At 42.0% G+C, this 23477-nt stretch overlaps 2 protein-coding genes across 4 annotated transcripts; both read left to right on the top strand.

The window, feature by feature from the left end:
- The first annotated feature begins 680 nt into the window (after positions 1-680).
- cnot9 (CCR4-NOT transcription complex subunit 9) lies at positions 681-5645 on the top strand. The gene is made up of 8 exons (XM_079731467.1): positions 681-1013; positions 1222-1401; positions 1757-1872; positions 2117-2226; positions 2558-2667; positions 2783-2881; positions 3178-3269; positions 3672-5645. Exons 1-8 carry the CDS (start codon positions 996-998, stop codon positions 3838-3840), a joined length of 894 nt encoding a protein of 297 aa, XP_079587593.1. The 5' UTR covers positions 681-995; the 3' UTR covers positions 3841-5645.
- A 622-nt stretch (positions 5646-6267) lies between these two features.
- On the top strand, positions 6268-22517 carry LOC307072761 (1-phosphatidylinositol 4,5-bisphosphate phosphodiesterase delta-4-like). Of its 3 annotated transcripts, none has more exons than XM_079732226.1 (16): positions 6268-6613; positions 10330-10393; positions 10753-10911; positions 11732-11960; positions 12354-12483; positions 12947-13178; positions 14278-14479; positions 15519-15663; positions 16056-16208; positions 17030-17185; positions 18038-18194; positions 18897-19013; positions 20068-20246; positions 20415-20547; positions 21193-21342; positions 21701-22517. In XM_079732226.1, the coding sequence occupies exons 2-16, from the start codon at positions 10372-10374 to the stop codon at positions 21790-21792; spliced, it is 2256 nt and encodes a 751-aa protein (XP_079588352.1). In that variant the 5' UTR covers positions 6268-6613; positions 10330-10371; the 3' UTR covers positions 21793-22517. The 3 variants fall into 3 exon arrangements, with proteins under 3 accessions (XP_079588352.1, XP_079588354.1, XP_079588353.1); XM_079732227.1 differs by lacking the exon at positions 6268-6613 and adding an exon at positions 7544-7624; XM_079732228.1 differs by lacking the exons at positions 21193-21342; positions 21701-22517 and having other exon boundaries at positions 20068-20543.
- The last annotated feature ends 960 nt before the right edge of the window (positions 22518-23477 follow it).

Here is a 23477-nt window from a genome sequence, read left to right as displayed (position 1 = left end):
GTTATCTTTATTGTTTTTGATAGATTTCAATGTACAGCATGTTCCACATGGCCATCATTAACAGAGATACAAACAGCATCGCCACCGACACCCAGTTCGTAACGTTCATTTCCCAGTGGGCCATACGCTCAGTCATTATTGTGTAATCTTATTGGGCGATGTAGTCACTTAACGGACATATATTTACATGAAAATCTTCGAGATTGCCACCTTGTCAAACGAAAATAATGCCATGGTCACATGGCAAAATGTATATGTTGAATCCACAAAAAATGAAAAGATTGAATGAATGAGAATTAATAAATGAAAGAGACGTCTCACAATGTTTTCATTATCATAAGCGATCATATGTAGGCTATACAACATATCTTTATTGGCAGGGAGAAGAGAGGACAAACCCAGGCGATGGAGAGAAGACGCCGAAATATTTACAACCAGCAGTAAAGGACGCAGAGATCAAGGGTGGGAGGATGCTCTTTTTCTTTTCGGTATGAGGGTTAAATACATCAGAAAAGTACCACATTTGGTCAAAAGAGGGCGGTAGTGCAACAATAGAGCTACAAACAACCGTAAAATACCAACAAGAAGATAATTGGTCTTCTCGCGTTATCATAGCCCTTTTGTAAGGGGTAGCCTCAAGAACATCTCGCGATGGTCATTTCACATGAACTTGTCTTAAAACGAAGTCATTGCTCATTTCTCTTGATATTTTTGTATGGATATCTAAAGATCAACAGCAGATATGCAAACACCACCTTCTGAGTTACTGTAACGAGTACTAGCTATTTCTTATGCGGTGTAGATTGTTTAGGCATTACTCGACGGGAGTTGGCGTAAGCTTTAGCAGCTAGCTTGTGCATGCTACAGCCGTTAGCTTGGCTGCTAGCCGCCAATAGAGAAAGTTGGATTATATTACTTTACCAGTGGATTTCCAGACGGGGTTTACAATAGGTTCTCAGCATCATACCGGGGACCAGATCCAGGCATTGCACAAAATGCTAGCTACAGGAGCTGTGAGTATTTCCATACGTTGTATTACAAGTCTCGATGTGTGTGATGTTTAGCTCTGCGGAAAGCGGGCTTTGTGTGATACTGTTTATAAACAATGAATGTCACAATGAAACCACTCTCTGTGTTGAACCACATCGTGATACCTTGTAAAAGATATATATATATATTTCTTAAATATTTTATTCTCTTTTTTCTATAATTTATTTCAAGGCTGTGACTTCGGCTCTGGCCCAGGTGGACAGAGAGAAAATCTACCAGTGGATCAATGAGCTGTCCAGCCCGGAGACCAGAGAGAACGCTCTGCTGGAGCTCAGCAAGAAGCGGGAGTCGGTGCCCGACCTGGCGCCCATGCTCTGGCATTCCTGTGGCACTATTGCGGCTCTTCTACAGGTAAAGGGTAGAGCAATTTTCATCTCACCAACACTATAGACACTTGGGCATAATGGTGGTAATATATATAATTGTAATATAGTGGCATATGCTGTCAATAAACGACCTCTTTATATTTATTTACATTTATTATCGTAGTTCTTGTGTGTACATGTTTGACATATTTTCTGCATACAGATATTGTCTGTTTTTCTTCGTTTATTCATTTAACTTTGTAATGTACTTTCTTCTGGCACACCCAATGTTTTTCAAATGTGGGATTAATAATGTACAGCTAATCTTATTAAAACTTTAAGACTGTTATTGAATATTTTAATCACAATGAAAATCTGAAATGTTAACATTCTGTTTACAGGAAATCGTAAACATCTATCCATCGATTAACCCGCCTACGCTCACGGCCCACCAATCCAACAGGGTGTGCAATGCCCTGGCACTTTTGCAGTGTGTTGCTTCACACCCAGAGACAAGGTAACACCCAGAGATGAGGAACTTTAATACTTTTCATTTTAATGAGACGCCTCACGAAAGACATAAAAAAATGCCTTCTGACTAAAGTTTGGCTATTTAAATCCCAACTGAGGTGTTCAAATTAGTGGAATACATTAATTGGGTTTTCATTCAACCTAAAATCTACATTCATTGTCTCTCGTGGTGTAATTTTCCTTTTATATTACTATGATCTTGAGATAATCAATGATTTATTATTTTGCAGGTCCGCCTTCCTTGCCGCCCACATCCCCCTTTTCCTGTACCCCTTCCTGCACACCGTGAGCAAAACGCGGCCCTTCGAGTACCTGAGACTCACCAGCCTCGGGGTCATTGGTGAGGCCCAGTCTCGATCTGTACAACTCTTACTGTTCATCAAATGAAATGGGGCGGTTTTCTTGACATATCATACCTCTGCATTCATCCAAAAAGGGCAATATGGATTTGTCTGCTTTTGTCATCTAACTTTGTGAAGGGTGTTTTTTAAAACTAGTGATACCGAGGCCAGTGCAGTGAGGTTGTTAGGGGGTAAGGATCTGGGAATATATCCTCAATGCCTGCAGCCTAACCTCTAGGCTTCATTGAGTAAGATGTCTAACCCAGCTAAATTACAAAAGTGAAATAGTTATTACTCTAAAGTCTTAACTCTTCCTGTCTTTGCTTTCAGGGGCCTTGGTCAAAACGGATGAACAGGAAGTGATCAACTTCCTCCTCACCACTGAAATAATCCCACTTTGTCTGCGCATCATGGAGTCTGGCAGTGAACTGTCTAAAACGGTAAGCATTGCTGTTTAACAAGTCCATAGTGGGAACCCCAAAAGCATTGTTTATATTCCAATTAGGGCGGGTTCCTTGTTTATCTCATCATAGCACTCTGCTTTGTGCATGGCAGGTCGCTACGTTCATCCTGCAGAAGATCCTATTGGATGACACTGGATTGGCATACATATGCCAGACCTACGAGCGCTTCTCTCATGTGGCCATGATCCTTGTAAGTACAATCATTGGGGGTTAGACAGAATTGGCTGAATTTATCATTATCGTCTACATTGAATTCTCTGCTACATTTAGATAGATCGATTGACAGATTGGTTCCTTAATCAACCGAGGTGACATTTCATTCTGTAGCAGCAGAAACAGACATATCAATTTAATAAGATGGATAATAATGGCAGCATAATAACAGAAAAAGTATGGTTTTAATTTGCTATGTTTATTTAGAGACCGGTCATCTTGATGAATTCTTCATCATTCGGCTTTGACTTGATTCGTCTGTGTCTCTTTCAGGGGAAGATGGTTCTGCAGCTCTCCAAAGAGCCGTCCGCACGCCTGCTGAAACACGTGGTCCGCTGCTACCTCCGCCTCTCTGATAACCTCAGGTACAAGCCCTCTCGTTGTAGTTGTTTTTATCCTCATTTGTTTTGATCTGTTTCAGTTGGTTCAGCTGACATCTCTTTTGAGCCACTAGGAGGTGTCATATCACAGATGTTAAATTTGTTCTTGATTTATTGATGAGCCATTTTTCGGGAATGATTCGCCAATGCAGTATGCAGAGTATGACTGTATTTTCATTAGCTTTGGATTAAAAGATGTTTAATTGACTTGCATTACGTGTTGTAAGTCCCTTTGGATTAAAGCGTCTGCTGAATGTATAGACAAAAGATAAAACGTACGAAACCCTAGACCTAATACCCATGATCAATTACATATTAGATTCAGGCAACCACTGTATAAAAACGCTGATGTATGGTGCTGCCCCCCCCCCCCCCCCCCTGCCACAGAGCCAGAGAAGCCCTGCGACAGTGTCTGCCCGATCAGCTGAAGGACAACACGTTTGCCCAGGTTCTGAAGGATGACACCACCACCAAGCGATGGCTGGCCCAGCTGGTGAAGAACCTGCAGGAGGGCCAGGTCACCGACGCCCGGGGAATCCCGCTCTCCGCTCAGTGATGTGGACCTAAAGTGTGACACACACACACACACACACACACAAACACACACACCACACACACACACACACACACACACACACACACACACACACACACACACACACACACACACACACACACACACACACACACACACACACACACACACACACACACACGAGCTCAGGCTTGTGTCCGGAGGGATCGTGAGCACAGAGACACTTAAAGAAGAATCCGGAGTTGAGTCCAGTGTGGGAACGCGTGACTAGAAGCTGTGTTTGCCACAATAATGTCACGACATACATGTGGAATAAGCATCGGAGTGGAGCACTTAAATGCTCATGGGGCATTTAACAAACAAAAAAACGTATCAGAGCAAAAATGAATGCTGGCATCAATAGTCTTTCGAATGTCTTGGCAGAAATGCCAAAAGGTTGTGTGGACAGTTTGGTCTTTGAAAAAGGTGCTGTACAGAATGAAAAGCAGGTGTTTGTGCATACGGAGAGTTATTTTTCCATCATAATGTGCCAGAATTCTTTGTTAAGATGAATCCAGGAGGAATCATTTGTAATGGCCTTTTGTTTCCTTCCTTTGGTACACGCCTTTTTCCTGCTGTAACATTCCTGCGACTGAGCAATAACTGTAATTTGTTGCCTCTCTTCGTGTTTATTTCTTTTCTTTATTTTTGAACGATTTGTTTGCCAGACTAGTGTATAATACAGCTTGAGATGGATGGAAAATGGATTTTTATTTTAATGTAAAAGTTGTTATGAGGGAGTAGTGTAAGATTTCACTAAAGTTTGATTTGCATCCAGAAATCTTTATGAAACTGTAACAGAGCCTTTATTTTTTGTTCGTAAGAAAGATGGCCCAATTTCTAAAGCTGTTACGTTGGAACATAGTTGGGACATTTTGCATAACATTAATGTAAATCACCCAGATTCAAATTTTAAATAACACAAGATGACGGACAATAAATATTAGAAGCATTGGTTTAAACTATTTGGATCTTAGACTTGACTTTGATTGGGTTAATACATTAAACCAGGTCAGATTTCAATAAATCATTGATCCAAATCCATATTACTCATGCTGCTATGAGTCAGTCTCTTCAGAGTTACAAGCAGCTTGCTCTCTATACCATCAGGCATCCGCTACTCATTACAGGTTCACATGGATATCAAAACAATGCTAGGAAAATGTTATTTCCGTAGTTGTGCAAAGGGAGTTCGATCATAAAGTTTCCCTATTGCATCCGTCTGAAACATACGATTTCTTGGGGTGGAGTGGTGCTCCATCACAGTAGCCCTCCCTCTGGGCCTACCTAGGTCCCTTGACACCGACCAACATCCTAGTAGCAGTCCTGATTGCTTTGCATTGCCTTTTACTGGCCCATTAACGTATCACTTACTGCTTGTTTCCCATTATCGAACCCTATGCCCTTCTTTCACACCAAGCTGTGTGGAGGTACAAGGTAGGTGTGTGTGTACAAGGTACACACACACACACACACACACACACATACACACACGTGTAGAGAGATCCACATCCTAACTTTCCATTTGTCCAAGAAAGTTCTGGGTTCCCCATGGGACTTGTGCTATCTCTGATCTGTCTCTCCATTGTTTTGCAAAGGAGAGGAAAAGGCAGTTTGTATTTCAGCAAGCCTCTAAAACGGAAAGAGTCCTGTGCCTGGGTGATATGTAGGTCTGTGCTTTGGTATTAGAGGCTGCAACGCTCTAATACCAACTCGGACCGTATCCACTACTGTCAATTTATTTGTTGCTTACTAGTTTTTTCCAAATTAAAATATTTTCAAAATAACTGCTTTTTTTGTCTCTTATTTTAAGTTAAGTTTAAATCAGTCATCTAATCAATGAATACAATATTTATTTGATTCAATATTGTGACCTGTATATTACTTATTATCGTATTAACATCACTTATACTCTTCACGACACCAGAAGCTAACTATGAATATGAATATAGATTATAGAAAATAGTCTGTGTTGTTAGTCCTCCATTTGGTGATTGCCTCGAAGTCTCTGGCAGTGAGAGGGCTATGCAGAGTAGTCCATCGTCTCATTCCCTTTACAGAATTTGCGATCACATTTCTTCACACTGAATCAAATTGCTATTTCAGTGTTAGGGAAGAAATTATAATAATAAATTTAGAATGCATGCAACAGAACGAAATCTTGATCTATGGTGCATATCTGGTAATTGTTAAATGTGGTTCTGGTAAGAAGCCTGACAGCTTCCTCAAAAACGTTGCCAGCATTCTCAAGAAGATATCTGGGCTCTTTAACTGGGGGAGGAACACAATCAGCTGATGGATGGAAGAGAGAGAGTGCGGTAGAGGGAGTGTGTGTCAGAGCGAGACCAAGCAAAGGGAGCCGCACAAGCATATTGAGTGAGTGCAGCCGATGCAGCGGTGAGGGGCCTTTAGACAGAAGGAGCAGAAGGGCTGGGTCTGTACCAGCGTGCGGCTGTGTATAGGAGTCAGATTTCCCTGGAAACCAGCAGCCACAGAAGAGAGAGAGAGAGAGAGAGAGAGAGAGGAAGACAGATTTTCCCTGGACACTCCCAGTTCCCTAAGACTGTGCAAGACTGGCCCTCCCCCCGGCCACTCCCAGCACACATGCTCAGCAAGATGACTTGACTCTGGCCACACTTTTTGAGTCAGAGACCTCTGGAGAAAAGTCTACTCTCCAGACACTATCCAGTGGAGATCTGCCAGAGCCTGCTTCTCTCCTCAACTGGCGACTCAGCAGAGGGAACACCTAGCTTTGGTAAGTATGTCCATCTCTTTTTGGTTTGACCAAATCCTATCCATGTTCATCTTCATTGTACGTAATTTCTCTCCCTCTTAGTAAACCCTAGTGGCCTGTTTACTTGGCTGATTTGATGTGCTCTGATAAGTCTCATATTTCACTGTCTGGTTCCAATTTACCCTGCACAGCACTCCCCCCATGGCAGAGGAATGGGAATTTAATGGGCTTGTGGTTGGCTTTCATTTGTTTGTAGGATTCTTTGCATAACTGTTTTAATGGAGAGTTTGGTATATGGACAAGTTCTCTCAGAGGATAGTTTAAGTAACTTTTTTTCTAAATATGCTCTGTTCATTGCCACAGTTTTCCTATGCGTTTTTGTTTTCATTTGTGGGTGTGTGTGGTCAGTACTCTGTTTGGACAGCAAAAAGTGACCCCCCCCTGTATGACTCATCCCTGGAACAGTCCGTTTGTCTGTCTGTCAAACCATGTGACCATGGTTCTTAAAATAACACATATGATAGCAGCTGCTGTGTTTCAAACATTGTGGTAATTTGAAATGTGTTGTCATTTGGTACATTTTGTTTGTTTATTGTTGTCAAAATGATGATGATGAAGACACATTTCTGTAAATAGTAATGCATTTTTGGTAACAAAACTAAATGATGAAAGAGTATGAAGAGCAGTGATGAAGAGCAGTTTGAGTTGCTCTAAAGTGAATGCAAACATGTAAACCCCCCAGTATAATATACACTCTCCCTATTCACACTCTCTGCCACATAGCAGTATAGGCCTACCTCAAGCAAATCAGTGTACAAAGATGAACGTGTTCTCTGTGTTCCCTCAATACCTTCACTGGTGGAATGAGGTGGAATCTCTTTGTCATTGTGTAGTAGTAGTGTAAAGCGCAGTGAAAATGGAGCCTTTCTTTTTTGTATTTCCAGGGGGTCCGTGAAAGGAAAAAGCTAGCTTAAAGCTCTTCCCTTCAAGGAAGTGTTTGATCCATCCGGCATGCACAGATTGCAGCAGGAAGTAAGGCGGCTGGTTCCCAGCGTGTTTGTCTTGCAGTTTTCATGTTTCCTCTGACTTTCATCCAGTCTGATGTTGTTTTTTATTATATTATTCAAGTCTCAAAATTAGAAACTCAACGGCCTACAGTCAAAGACCTCATTATATGAAATCCCTTCACCTATTCCTAAAGGAAGTATATCTATTTTCCCAGGGTACCAAGTTCCAAGGGGTCTGAACTTCCGAAGGTCCTATGTTCCCCGGATCCTGTACCTAATTTAATCAATATTATCTAGTTCGTTTTTTTTTTTACTGGAACAGGGCTTTAAAAACAGCTGTATAAACAGAAAAGAAAATCATGCAATGGTTATCATTTCATCAAATATATTTTGTAGGTCTTGAAAAAATGCCCATGTTCTATCTAACACCACTGCATTGGTATTGGTCCTTTCAGCATTGACACGTCAGTGACCTACAGAAGCATAATGAATAGGCTTGAAATGTATATTTGCCCTGTTTTTCTGAGCTAATGAGATTAGTATCTCAGGATTGTGAGAAAAAAAGAATTCTGCTCTAGTTTCTCTGAATAAAAGAGATTGTATCCCTGAATTCTGTTTTTGAATGAATGAGATATCTTAAATCTTTAGCATGATCATGTTGTTACACGTTTGTAGACTTTGTACAGGCACCTCAGGACTTTGTTGCTGTTCAGATGCAAATCCCACACATAATTGGTCAACATTGATAAATTCGTAAATTGGTAACGTCTAAATTAGATACCTGCATTGACCCCGTACTTGAAATCATATGGCACTGGACTGATAAGCAGCAGAAACTGCACTCCATAAAGGGAAGAGCTTTGCGCAGGATTTAGAGGCATCTTGTTAATTGAGAAAAAATAGCACACATTGTTTTTCCATGAAAACCTTTTTCGGATTCATTGTTATTTCCAAGAAAAAAAAAATCTCAAGTGAAGAGCGCTTAATATAGAAAATGGTGTTCGAAATCAACTATGGTTAAAAGCAGAAAATACTAGTTGGAGGCCAAAACAAACTGGATTGACATAGATACTTAAATCATAATGTGACGTTTTTATCATTTTATCAGTTAGCTTGGCTAGTCTTCACCTATTAAGCCTTGACCTTTGGTGAGCCATGACTCCAACCATTTATAAGTTTAGACCCATTATATTGAGAGCCATACTGCAGGGCTGAGTAACAGAAAACAAATTTGATGAGTTCCCACAATAGCCCATTCGTAATAAGCGAAGACACAGCTGGGAAAAATATTTTTGAGAATCCCATAATGAGCTAGATAGAGCTGGTGAACATATGACGCTGGGAGAGTACAGGTGTAGAACTGGGGAACGTTAGAGTGTTCCGCATGTTCCCATTATGTACCATATAATTCTGGGGAGCATAGGACGCTGGGTACATAGGGCTCTGGGTACAAAAGTGGCCCCATCCTACAACACCAATAAGGGGTTTACTGAAAAATTATGAGATGGTGTTCATGTAAAAAAATGAATCTTGTATTATGTTCTACTGTGGTACAAAAAACTGCAACCAGATGTTCTGTGGCATGCCTGCCTGTCATGCCATTTCCTACAAATTGCCCCTGAAATCCATTCAGTAATCAACTCTGATGCCATCTGTCTCAAGACTATAGTACTGTTATACTACGATTCCATCCACAGAGATAGAGAGAGCCCAAAGACAGTCAGATATGCTGAGCTGTATTCTGGCAGTGATGTGTTTTTTTGCCACTGATAATAATTGATGTAGGGGGGATTTACCCACTGAGAGTATGCCTTTATGCTCAGTTGGCAAGGCTGGGGTTCACTGCTGGTTTTAAATCAATAAATCCATCCCACTTTAGGCTACTTACTTTTCCTGCTACAATGCAATGTGCTTCTCAAGAGAAAAAGAACAAAAATAAAAAGAAATACAATTTGTTTAAAAAGATAATATTTAACAAATCTAAATCACAGACATACATTTGTGAGGCAGAAGTAGTACACTACTTGAATAGGAGAAAGCTCAAGTAAAATGTTTGAATATTTTGTTAGGCAAATGATGGTTAAGAAAATCAAATTCAAACCCAGGTGAATCCAGTGGGTTAGGGTTAGGGTGGCCGCCAAAGGACACGGTCGTCATGGAGACAAGCCGCAGATGGACACTGGGTGCTTTGATTCAGGCGGCGTTCCCAATGGATGAGTCACGGACACCGTTGTGTTTTGTTAATGTAAATGATTACTAACTCAGTAGTCATTGACATCTGATTCGAAAAAGATTTAGTGCCCTATTTCAAGTCCACGGCAATTTAGATCTAATAAATGAGGAAATATATACAATATATAGACGATCTGTGAGAATTTTGGGTTTGGATGTTGTGTGCCACATTGCCAATCGATCTGAATGCAAGAAGGCAGTAGTCCGACCGGAATACATAGGAGTTGATGCTTATGTCTTTATATCGCTCTCCGCCTATGTGTGTTTATTTGCAACGTGGGACTTCATAGTTGTCGTGAGTTTTGTCTAAAAGATTTCTTTGGCCAGGATGAGTTGTCATCGTGAAGCAGTCTCGTTTGTTAAAATATTACCAATAATTAAAATAGAACGAAGCAAGGCTTTAAGTGGACCATGCCGGAGCACTCCAGGGGGATCCTTGTTCCAACAATGAATCGGTGTTATGCTGATACGTATTCTGTGATTTATCCTCGCTTGCAGGTGGGGTACGTTTTCACTGCGTAGACTTCATCAAGGATCGCAATGGATTCTCCTCAACTTTCACGTGTGTAAATCATTTTGAAAAACTAAACTCACAAAAAAATGTGTTGCATTATACAGAACAGGCTGCTGTGTTACTAAATGAATCAGTGATTTCTGGGTATTGTTCTATATTAAATGTGTATCCCTTTTGAATTATTATACTACTATTTGGTAATAGTGCTGTGACACCCACATTTCCTGTCTGGGGTTAGTATATTATTTTATCTTATTGTGTGTTATAACTCTCAATAAAGTTGAGCAATTTCATAAATTCATATATTATCGATTAACAAAGGGACTAGTTGTCTATGTAGCACTAGCCTATGATTTCAGCTGGTAATCAATTGACATCAATACCCCAAATTCCCTGCCTTAACTCAGGACACAAAGATGATGCTGACCTCAAGGTGATGATGGCGGGGTCGACCTTCAGGAAGGTCAAGTCCCGTTCCTGGAAGAAACAGAGACACTTCCGGCTCCTGGAGGATGGGCTGAACATCTGGTACAAGTCCAGGTGGGCAGGGAGAGGCCACTCCACCTGTAAGTACACCTGGCTGTGAGTGTTTGGGTGTGTGTGTTGATGTGTGCGTGTGTGTGTGCGTGTGTGCGTGTGTGCGTGTGTGTGTGTGTGCGTGTGTGTGTGTGTGTGTGTGTGTGTGTGCGTGTGTGTGCGTGGTGTGTGTGTATGTGTGTGTGTGTGTGTGTGTGTGTGTGTGTGTGTGTGTGGGACCTCAGTGGTGGAACGAGCTCCCTACCGATGTCAGGACCGCAGAGTCGCTCACCAGCTTCCGCAAAAGACTCAAAACTCACCTGTTCAGAGTTCATCTCGACTCTGCATAGAAACCAATGCACAGCCACCATTGAATGTTGTACGTCCTGGCACTTGTACATTGCACTTATTCAAGGTACTTAATTGTGTAGCATCTACAGTAGCTGCTATCGCTGCTTTACACGGGGAATGGGTTAGCCTAGCGATTGTAATACTTGCACTTGGTTCTATGAACGTCTTTACTGTACCGACAGCGATATATTGTTTCACTTCTTATAACAAATGTACTTATTGTAACAAATGCACTTATTGTAAGTCGCTTTGGATAAAAGCGTCTGCTAAATGCCCTAAATGTAAATGTAAATGTGTGTGTGCGTGTGTGTGTGTTTGTGTGTGTGAGTCCTAACCCCTACTCTTTATGACATGCGTAAAATACAAAACACTCTGATTAAAAGCGCCTGCTTTTCAATCATTCAGGCATTTCATTGCCATTAGAGGCTGCTGTTCATTGTTCAATGAATGTGCATATGACCACCATCATTACACATTCTCATTAACCCCACGGTCTTCTGCTCTGCACCCCCTGTCCAGTCCTGGTGAGTGACGTGGAGGCGGTGCGGCAGGGCCACCAGTCAGAGGTCCTGCAGAGCATTGCCGATGAGTTCCCCCCCAACCTCTGCTTCACGCTGGAGTTCCGCGGTCGCCATGGCAACCTGGACCTGGTGGCCGAGACCCCCGAGGAGGCGGGGGCCTGGGTCAGGGGCATGCGCAAGCTGATCCACAAGGCCAAGAACATGGACGAGAAGGAGAGACTGGACCAGTATCCTTCTCAGAGCCTTGGATTTCAAGCGAACAGGTCCATAATGATCCGTCTGTGTAGTCACTCCTCTCCTCCACCCTCATGCTACCTTCCTCCCCCTCTCTTCCCGCTCATCATCTTCTCCTCTTTCCTCTCTGCCCTCTCCTGCTCTTCCTGTTCTTCTTCTCCTCCTCTCCTCTCTTCTCTTCTCTCCTCTCTCCCCTCCCCTCTCTCCTCTCCTCTCCTCTCCTGCTCCTCTCCTCTCCCCCATCCTCCTCCTCCTTCCCCCTCTTTTCACTCCTCCTCTATCTCCTCTTCTTGAGTGTGTGTGTGTTTAACAAAAACAATGGGAAAACCAAGCCCATTATTTCCCAGGACTACCAGTCAAAGAGACGTTCCCTAACCAGTCCTCAGGTGGGTGTGGGATTGGTTCCTGAAGGCGGATAAAAACAAAGATGGAAGGATGAACTTCAAGGAAGTGAGGAAACTGCTGAAGATGATGAATGTGGACATGAACGAGGACCACGCTTTTTACCTCTTTACTGTAAGACTTACTGTTGATCACTTTTAGCTCTTACTGCAGATCAATCCACCAATCAGAACATCTCTCAAAAGCAGACCAGTCTATCAAAAAGACAACCTCTTATTGGCCAGTCTTTCTATCATTACGAATATCTCTTTGCCCTCCGGGACAAATAATGTTGTTTGAACTTGAACTTGAACTTGATCTCTGTGTCTGTCTGGAGATACTTTAACATTTTCCCAGGCCTTGATCCTGTTGGCTTCATCATAATGGTAATAATATATAATTAGTACTTCTATATTATCTGTTTATTAACTGTGAGAATCTCAGTTCAATGCAGACTTCAATGAGGATGTGTGTCAATTCATCTGACAAACCCAACATAAATTCCAACATATTTCCTCCCCATCCCAAGCACGCCCACGTCCAAACAAACCCAGCACACATTCTGCTCTTACCTCTGAATCCCACTCCCCGTCCGCAGATGGCCGACACGTCCATGAGCTCGTCGCTGGAGATCGACGAGTTTGTCATGTTCTACAAGATGCTGACCCAGCGCGACGAGGTGTGGAAGCTGTTCCAGGACTACTCCAGCGACGGGGAGATGCTGAGCCGTGGCGAGCTGGAGAACATCCTGCGGATTGAGCAGCAGGAGGGGGACGGCTCCGTGGAGCACGCCCAGGAGCTTATCGACCACTACGAGCCCTCTGAGATGGGTGAGGGTCCCATGGTTAACACTGTGGTCATCGCCCTTAAGGACCCCTGGGGAATGAGGTAGACCCTTTGTGGTCTGCGAGCCATCAGTGTGGTTGTAACACATGGGAGGGTCTAAAACCCTCCCACTGGACCAGAAACCCACCAACGCCCACTAACATCTGGTCTCTGTCTTTGGTGGGAATGGTTACAATCTGCATTCATTCCCCAGGGCAGTAGATGCCGGTATTTATCTGCTCGAGTTCTGATTGGCAGTGATGGAAACGTGACACCCAAAATAGACAGGAACAACATGCAATAGCTATTTTGGTTTTGAGTTTGAAACCAAGTTCGCAAGGGCGTAGGAACCGGGGGGGACGGAGGGGACGTGTCCCCTCCAATATTGGAGACAGGCGCATTTGTCCCACCTAAAAATTATACCGGGGGGAGAAAAATATTTTATTTTATTTTGAAAGCGCAACACAGCGTCTTGTCACCGCTTCTTATTCTAAAAAACTGAATGATTGAGCAATCAAAGAATTGATTGGATATTTATCAGTTCATTACTGCCATTCAAAATGTGTTTTCCTTTACATTTACAAATGTATCTTTTTAGTAGAATAAAATGTATTTGTGAATTTTTTCAGTATAGTTAATTTAGGACATATTTCTGTTCAAACCATTAACGGATCTGTCAGGTTTCCGATATGTGTCCCCCCACTGTTAAACTCATTCCTACGCCCCTTTAAGTTCGAAAGAGAGACTGAATAAGACACAAATAAGGAACCACTGTAACAAATCACCAGATCAAAGTTGCTTTGGATTTAATCATCTACTAAATAGACTGCAACATTTCTGGACACATTAACATTTGACACATAAAAGGCCTAAATTGTCCAAATATTGTGCCTAAAATCAGCTGTTAGATCTGGAAACATCCTTTTACACACACAATTCGGACGCATTCAAAACATTTATTCAAACCAGGGCTGGTCAGTAGAATATCTTTCTCATTTGGTCTCTACTTGATGTACTTACACATTTGCAGATAAAAGGTTGTCAAAATACTGTGTTGTTGTTGGCTGTGTCCGCTCATGCCGTTTGTCCTCTCTGTGGGAGCAGCCAGGAGCCAGGGCTCCATGTCTCTGGATGGCTTCCAGCTGTACCTGTGTTCCCTGGAGGGCTCCATCTTCAACATGGAGCACAAGGACCTCTACCAGGACATGAGCCAGCCGCTCAGCCACTACTTCCTCTCCTCCTCCCACAATACCTACTTGCTGGAGGACCAGCTCCGGGGCCAGAGCAGCCTGGAGGCATACATACAGTAAGCACGACGTCAATCACAATGTTAATATATATATATATATATTAGGTGAGAGGGAGTTTGGATAGCCTGGTGTTGAGGGTGTGACGAGTGAGTTTCAAGTTCGAACCCCATTATCTTCATTCCTGAGCACGATACCTACTCATGAATTAAATGTATCTAAATACATTTATTATCAAGTTGCGAAGGATAAGTGTATTTTTGAGCCTATTTATGAATGGAATGGGAGGATATTCACAGAATTTAGAACGACTTCGCTTCCACTAGCAGAGGGTTACCTACTGAAACTTACAGCAAATAATTTACTTTGAATCGGAATAGTGACCCAATAGTGAAAACTGGGGTTGGAACATACCTCAGACTAAACCCCGAACATAGACTCCTATTGACCTGGGGAGAAAGCGGCTCTTGAGTTTTGCTCCAGAAAACCTCCAGAGGGTTAAACTTAAAGCCTGTTTCATTTCCTGAGTGTTATGGGGAGAATTGCTACGATCCTGTTAGGGACAAGAACACCAAACTATACACACACATAGACAAGGTGAGGGTTGTACACTGTGTGTGTGTGTGTGTGTGTGCGTGCGTGCGTGCGTGTGTGCGTGCGTGCGTGCGTGTTTGTGTGTGCATTTCAGTTTATAGAACCATGCCCAAGGTTGTTTGATAGCTGTTTACATAACTCAATTTATGGTTCTGTGTGCATGTGTTTGTTTGTTCAATGTTAACATTTGGGTGTGTATGTGTGCCTACGTGTGGTTGTTTGTGTATCTGTGTGTCTATTTGTGTGTGTGTGTGCGTGTGGTGGTGTGTGTTTATCTGTGTGTTTGTGTGTTTGTGTGTTTGTATGTGTGTGTGTGTGTGGTTGTTTGCGTATCTTTGTGTCTGTTCGGATTTGTGTGCGTGTGGTTGTGTGTGTGTAACTGTGTGTGTGTGTGTGTGTGTGTGTGTGTGTGGTCCTGTGTGTCTGTGTGTTTGTGCGTATCTGTGTGGTTGTGTGTGTGCGTTATCCCGAGTTTCATCTTTGTGTGTATGCCCCTGTTCCCAGGGCCCTGAAGCGGGGCTGTCGCTGTGTGGAGATCGACTGCTGGGACGGGCCCGATGATGAGCCGGTGGTCTACCACGGCCACACCCTGACCTCCAAGATCCTCTTCAGGGACGTCATTGCAACCATCAGCGAATACGCCTTCAAGGTGGTTACCATGACAACAGGCTCTCTCAGAGCACTTGACCTTCTGTCATTAAATTACATTCCTCTCATACGATGGACATAAATATGTTTTTTACAAATACATATTTCTTTGTTCGATTCTTAATCAAAAAAATAATGGAGCCTGCTTTTTATTTTTTTACCCAAATTTCCCATCTGGAATTAATAAAGTGTATCATATCTTGGTAGTACCATAAAGGCCTTTCTAAAGAGCACCTGCCTTGGTGATTAGTTTAGAAATAAATCCACTTAGAAGTTCATCATCATGGGAGAGAAAGAGAAAGCTTTTGTACTGCAGTAATGCTCATGTTATTACAACTGGCTTCTGCTGGTAGCCGTGTATTGATTTGAAAGAGCTCTTTCCTGTGTTTGCAGGCATCCGACTTCCCGCTCATCCTGTCTCTGGAGAACCACTGTGGGGTGGAGCAGCAGAGGGTCATGGCCCAGCACCTGGAGCTGATCCTGGGGAACACGCTGCTCAGAGCACCCCTCGGTGGAGAGGCTCCCCAGCAGCTGCCTTCTCCCCAGGCAGGTGGTCCCGTCTTGAGGAGGGCTTCAATCATATGATCTGACGTAGAAGGTCAAGCGGTAACCAAAATTCAACAATAACCAAGCAACCAGTTCTCATAATGGTTCCACCCACCCATAGCTGATAGCCTTGTACGGTACCTTACAGCTGCTCAAGCCCTATTCCTTCTTTGGGTGAGTCCGCAATAGCCACATATTTTGTGGTGGTATGTCGGTCTATATGAAACATAAGAAATGGTTTGGGGGGCCCGATAGGGTAGTTGCTACAGTGTTCAAGTCCCAGCTGAAAGCTACTGGGTTTGATAGATAGCATATATATAGACCCCTATCTGTTCCTTTAAGGACACACTTCTTGGTTCACTATTAGTAAATAATTAATTCAAGTCGCTTTGGATGTAAACCTAAGATAATTGCTATAACACAATATTAGCGTATCAGCGTAACTCATGGGATCGCAAAAATGGACCAAAATGTTTTATATAAAAGCCATTTTAATTCACCTATACCACAGTTCTTAAATAAAACAAACACACTCTCATGTCTTATGTTTTCGTTGATATATCATATTTGGCAAAACTGAATTATTAATCAATGACATCCATCAATCTAATTATCATTATGCTTCCTATCAGAGCACTTAACAGGATCGATGTTTCCAGAAATAATTGGCAAAATATTTAGGAAAAATCGACGAAGAATTAGATTAACAACCTGAATGGATTACGGATAACGGATTAGGCTTCAGATTTCTTTTGAGTTTCCTTCTTTGAGTTGGAACTTTGAACACAAAACAAAGTATTTACTGTTACTGTTGACCACAGGATCTGAAGGGTAAAATCCTGCTGAAAGCCAAGAAGATTGGCTGTGGAACTCTGACCGATGAAGTGAGCGACGAGGACGAGACGGTGAACCCTGACCCTGACAGCCCCTCTACAGATCAGGGGTCTGCAGAATGCCCCCCCGACCCCAGCAAGAAGGTAGAGTCTATTTTAGCTGAATATATGACTATGAAGCTATACTTTCTAAAATAACGAAAAGATGTGTCCTTTGCTTACAAAAAGTCATTTCAGATGGGATTGCTGGTAAAGCCACAGCTTCATAAATAATGGACCCATCTTTTTTATTATTTCAGATTGCAAGAAAAGGGCTAAAAGTGAAGGTTAACAGTTTAGAGATGCTGATTCATCAGTAAATCAGTTAGACATTTAAAGGCAGGTGAAGAAGGAACAACACTTGAGTGAAGAGGAAAAAGGAATAAAAAAAGTACCAACGAGAAAAATAAATAGAAAGAAAGACAGAGATACATAACTTGACAACAATTTGTATTTAATGAGAGGGTATTCATTTGTAAAGTGTTAATGATTGCGGCTAAAATGGAAGAGAAGTCCCATTCGCAGCAGTTAGGAAGATAATGAACATGCGTGAAACCACAGATAATGAGATCACCAATGTCCCAGTGGAGCAATTCGGTCAAAGTGCTGTAATTGACCTCTGTTGCACAATTCCAACCTGTTGTTGTTGACATTCTGAATATACAGTACAAATGGCTCATTACAATTGATAATTATAAGAAGAAAAAGAATATGAATGAGAATATGAATGAAAATTAAGATATTTCATTGCAATTGTTATATTTTGTTAAATCCTATTTCATATTATATTATAGTTTTGTCTTTTAATTAATTTCTAATATTTTTGATACTATTTGTCCTTGCACTTCTATGATTTCTTTCTTTAATCCATTGGAACTTGTGAAACCTCCAACTTTGCACGGTACCTTTAACATTATCATCTAATAGATGTCTCTCCATTTCTCCCAACCCTCCCAGAAAGGAAAACTGAAGATGTCCAGAGAGCTGTCAGACCTGGTGGTCTACTGTAAGAGTGTCCACTTCCGCGGTTTCCAGCACGCTCAGTCACATTACCAATGCGACGAGATGTCATCGCTGTCCGAATCCAAAGCCAGGAAGCTGGCAAAGGAAGCAGGTAACAAATACGATCTCCAGCTCGCAGTATTGATTTGCCTCTGGAAACAATTTGATAGTCTTCCAACACTCATCATATTGACCCATCCCATATTAGATTGTAATTGGCCGGCCCTGGGCAAGGTCCGATGGAAATCTGAGCTTTTTGGGTCAATGTGAATTATAATACAGACAGAGCGATTGTATTGAGTAAATGTGACCGTAGTTCATATTCCTCAACTCCGGTCTGTCTCAAGGAGAGGAGTCATCATATGACAGACATAGGTATCGCTCATAACACTAATTATGGGTTTGCATTTTTAATGTACCACTGGTACACAAAAGACCCATAATTAGTGTTGTGAACAACACCTGTGTTTGCCCTACGATGTTGCCTTTGTGAATAGGGTGTATTTACAGCTGCTATTGCACATCTGCAATTTATCTACTGTACATAAAAAAAGTAGCACGTCACGTTGATTGATCATCTGTTTATTTCCGCTTTTCATTTGAACCCCTGTTTACAAGCATATTATACCCCAGACACCAAAGAATGATGAAACCATAAAAATCAATATAATAAATAGTAAATTATATTATTTGAAATGTTGTATCTGTAAAGTTATTGTCTGTGTTACAAATGAAGAGTCTATATTCATGAATACATTTTAATTGTATTTATTTATTATTAATTATTATTTATCATTGTTATTATTATTTTTAGGTGCAGATTTCGTGCAACACAACACAAGGCAATTGAGCCGCATCTATCCCAGTGGGCTCAGGACAGTGTCTTCAAACTACAACCCCCAGGAGCTCTGGAACGTCGGCTGCCAGATAGGTGATCCCTGGCCCTCTCTATGGGGATCAGAATACTCTCTATGGGGATCAGAATCCTCTCTATGGGGACCAGAATCCTCTCTATGGGGATCAGAATACTCTCTATGGGGATCAGAATACTCTCTATGGGGATCAGAATCCTCTCTATGGGGATCAGAATCCTCTCTATGGGGATCAGAATACTCTCTATGAGGATCAGAATCCTCGCTATGGGGATCAGAATACTCTCTATGGGGATCAGAATCCTCTCTATGGGGATCAGAATCCTCTCTATGGGGATCAGAATCCTCTCTATGGGGATCAGAATCCTCTCTATTGGGATCAGAATCCTCTCTTTGGGGATCAGAATCCTCTCTATGGGGATCAGAATCCTCTCTATGGGGATCAGAATACTCTCTATGAGGATCAGAATACTCTCTATGGCGATCAGAATACTCTCTATGAGGATCAGAATCCTCTTTAGGGGGATCAGAATCCGCTCTATGGCGATCAGAATACTCTCTATGGCGATCAGAATACTCTCTATGAGGATCAGAATCCTCTCATTTTTTGACAGCGATCAAGAAAGATATTGATGTTGAAGATACAAGAAACTGATTGTATCCTGAATCGTATATTTGATATGTTTCAAGTAGATAAAGCTGAGGATACAAGTATTACCTCATTGAAAATTAAAAGGAGAAATTAATCATTAATAGTATGGGACATGTGAATTAGAAATAGGAATAGGAATCCAAAAAGAAAAGTTAATGAAAGGTTTGTAATTTAGTAATGTGACGTCACATATTTTCCGAAATATGTTCAGATATTTAGAAAGTTGTAATTATGATGAGATACATTTTTTTCAGGCGGAAGGTTGTCTTTGGGCCATCCAAGAACATAGACTCAAAACATGAGCCCACATGAAGGAAGCACAAATCTATTCCACCTCTCAGATGTATCTATTCAAGTTTTTGCTATTTAAGGAATAATTGATTTTGAAAGCACCAAAAGTGCTCTTTACAAAGCTTGGTTAGATTGGATCACCATGTGTCACTGTGTCCCTGCTCCCCTAGTGGCGCTGAACTTCCAGACGGCGGGGCTGGAGATGGACCTCAATGACGGGCTGTTCCACCAGAACGCCGGCTGTGGCTACGTCCTGAAGCCCGGCTTCATGAGGGACAGCGAGCTGCCCTTCGACCCCGAGACGCCGCAGGAGCACAGCGGCTACGCTCCACTACGCCTCTCCATACAGGTCTGGGAAGTCTAGGGGCGGGTGTAGTTGACTCCCATTCAAAAGGTTCTGCGTTTGATCCCCCCTATCAACTCCTAAAAAATGTAGATCATCGTAGATTGGGAGATTTTGTGTAACATGTAACATGTATGTACGCCAGTGACTGCGTGCGTTTCCACGGTTACCCAGGTCCTCAGTGGGCAGCAGCTCCCCAAGGTGAACAAGAAGGAGGGCTCGATCATCGACCCGCTGGTCAGGGTGGAGGTCTACGGAGTCCCCCAGGACCTGGCTAAGGAGGAGACCAGCCACATCCAGAACAACGGTGACCTAACGCCTGAACCCATAGGAATGCTTTCATTCAGTGACGCGAATGGCTGCAGTCATTTGGCTAAGTGGTTAGAGTAATAAGATCAATCCTGGTGTCGGGTATTCTTGCCACTGCTGCAAAGTGTTCTGGCACTGGAGAACAGTCTGATAGAGTCCAATGGATGGTTGCTCATCATAAATAAATGTACAAATGTTTTCTGAGAGGGGCCAGGGTTGTCTAGTGGTTAGGGTTTTAAGCCCCTTTCTCATATTTTCCTGCAATGTTCCAGAATATTTTCTGCACAGAGTCATGCATGAATGGCGACATAGAGCCATATTCTGTAAATCTGAACCTGCAATTTACAGTGTAATTACCGGGAACGATGTTTGAAAATGCTTTATTAGACTCCTAGTCAAAAGGCGCTGGGTGAAACCCCAACGTCCACTAACCTGTAGGCATGCTTGAGTAAAATGCCTAACCCTATACACTAGTTCCTTAATAATGTCTAAAGGTCTTATTGATTTACTTTAAGTCACTTTAGCTTGAGGTGTCTACTAAAGAGTTCCACATTAAACAATAATAGTGGTATGAAGGAGCACAGTGCTCACCTGAAATATATAACACTTCTATAACACCACTTTTTTTCCTCGCCTCTTGAAGGTTTTAACCCGGTTTGGAACGAGACTCTTAACTTCATCGTCCACAACCCGGAGCTGGCCTTGGTTCGGTTTGTGGTGGAGGACCACGACAAGGCATCCAGGAATGACTTCGTAGGCCAGTTCACCCTTCCCTTCAAAAGCATCCGACCAGGTAGGGATGAGCTTGAGGAATGACATATGCCATAGAACAACAAACAACAGCATAAAATGTCCAATCAAATAATTCCAAAGTTACTAGCGGTTCTGAGTTAAATGTGCACACACTCTGATGATGATGATGATGATGATGATGATGATGATGTTGATGACGATAGATAGAAAAGGACCATGCATATTAAATTTGAACAATATTTAAATAATTAATATTATATGATAATTCAATATATATTCATATGTAATGAATCGATACAATTTGTCCAATTTTAACATTAGATGGCAATTAATGATCCAATCCCTGACATGCAGTGTGTTTTGAACTTGTAGGCTAAATGCACACCTCTCTGTCCAAGGTTATCGACATATTCACCTCCTGTCTAAAGATGGGACCTCCATACCTCCCGCCTCTCTGTTTGTCAACGTCAGCATCTCAGAGCTAACATGAGGACCTGAATGAGGACACCTGCACCATGAAGCAAAAGGTTCTGAAGGAATAGCATGAAAGACACCATGCTAATGCAGCACGTTAAAATATCTTGAAAGATAGCCTTGAGGAAACGGTAATGGCATTGTTCCATTTCTGAAATGTCATTCCAAAGCAAAGTGTACTAGCCAAGTACAACGAGCCAAACGCCAAAGACAGTATTAACATTTCTCCCCAAAAAATTCCCTTTTTGTGTATTATATCTGGAAGGACCAGATCTACTATGAACGTATTGTAACACAAAAAAACACCAAATCCAATCTCAGTATGTTAGCAGAAGACTGGCTTGACCCCGTCGGAGGGATTCAGCGTTAGTGGACTGGACCTGTGGATTAGTATTAAAAGAGTATTATTGCATGGACTGGATGGTTGCAATGCGATGGATTTTAAAATGAAATCTTCTATGAGGAAACCAGATCCACTAACGAGTGTGTCCAGTATGGCCTTTTAAAAATAATTTAAAGATACCTTACAAAGTTAAATACCATTCTGTGTGGTAAAAAGAAGTGACATATTGTTTAATGTAGAAAATAACTATATTAAATGGTTTAGAGCTACAAAACTAATGTACATACATAATGCCAACTAGCGGTAACCGTATTGATGACTTTAGGACTGTTTTGAGCTTTTAATTGAGAATTAGGATATATAGGGTCATACCATATGTCATGTATACTGTAAATAGATGTAGGTACTTATATGCTTGTTATGGATTAAATTTATCTGATTCTATCTCTACGTTTCTAAGTGTCTGTTTCCTTAAAGGAACCCTTAGGATAGCAGGACAACACATAATTTTGACTCAATATCTCAAATATCAGATATAAATATACATGATTTGAGAAAAGTAAAGTGCAACTAAAAATGCTTTAGCCTTTGCAGCCTGCTATTACAAGTTAAGACATATGTTTTTACCAAAATAGTTTTAATAGCAGTAAATGCAACAGTACACACACATACATCTTCAAGTTATGCTAGTATGGTAAACATCCCTCCAACCTCCACCAGCAGTGACAGGAATGCGGCACTTTGTGAACTGTATCAGGCCATCAGTGAACAACAGACAGCACACCCTGATGGTTTCATCATCCTCGCTGGAGATTTTAATCATGCTGATCTTAAGACTGTCCTTCCAAAATTCTAGCAGCATGTTGATTTCCCAACAAGAGGAAATAACATTTTGGATATGGTCTACACTACCCACAAAGGAGCATACAAGACCTCCCCCCTGCCCCACAGGACTATACAAAAAAGATAATCCGCCACTTCAAAGACAACAGAGCCTGTGGCAAGGCATTCAGACATCACAGACTACAAGCCCGCGCCATAGATCTGCGGCGACAACAACTCTCTGCTCAACAACCTCAACAGCTTCTTTGCATGGTTTGAAGCCACAAACAACACAAACCCAGAGAAAACTCCACCCACCCCCCACGATCAAGCTCTGTGCTTGTCTGCTGCCAGTGTGAAGAGGACACTCTTCACAGGCCCAGACAATATTCCAGGCCGTGTGTTGATGGACTGCGCAGAGGAGCTTAAGGATGTGTTCACAGATGTCTTTAACACTTTTCTGAGACAAGCCACCACATTTCGAGGCCACCATCATCATACCTGGGCCAAAGAAACCTGGTCCATCCTGATTCAAT

Source organism: Pollachius pollachius (assembly GCF_949987615.1).
Source record: "Pollachius pollachius genome assembly, chromosome: 3".
Lineage (NCBI taxonomy): Eukaryota > Metazoa > Chordata > Actinopteri > Gadiformes > Gadidae > Pollachius > Pollachius pollachius.
Note: the sequence above shows the minus strand (reverse complement) of the source record. Positions and strands in the feature narration are given on the sequence as shown.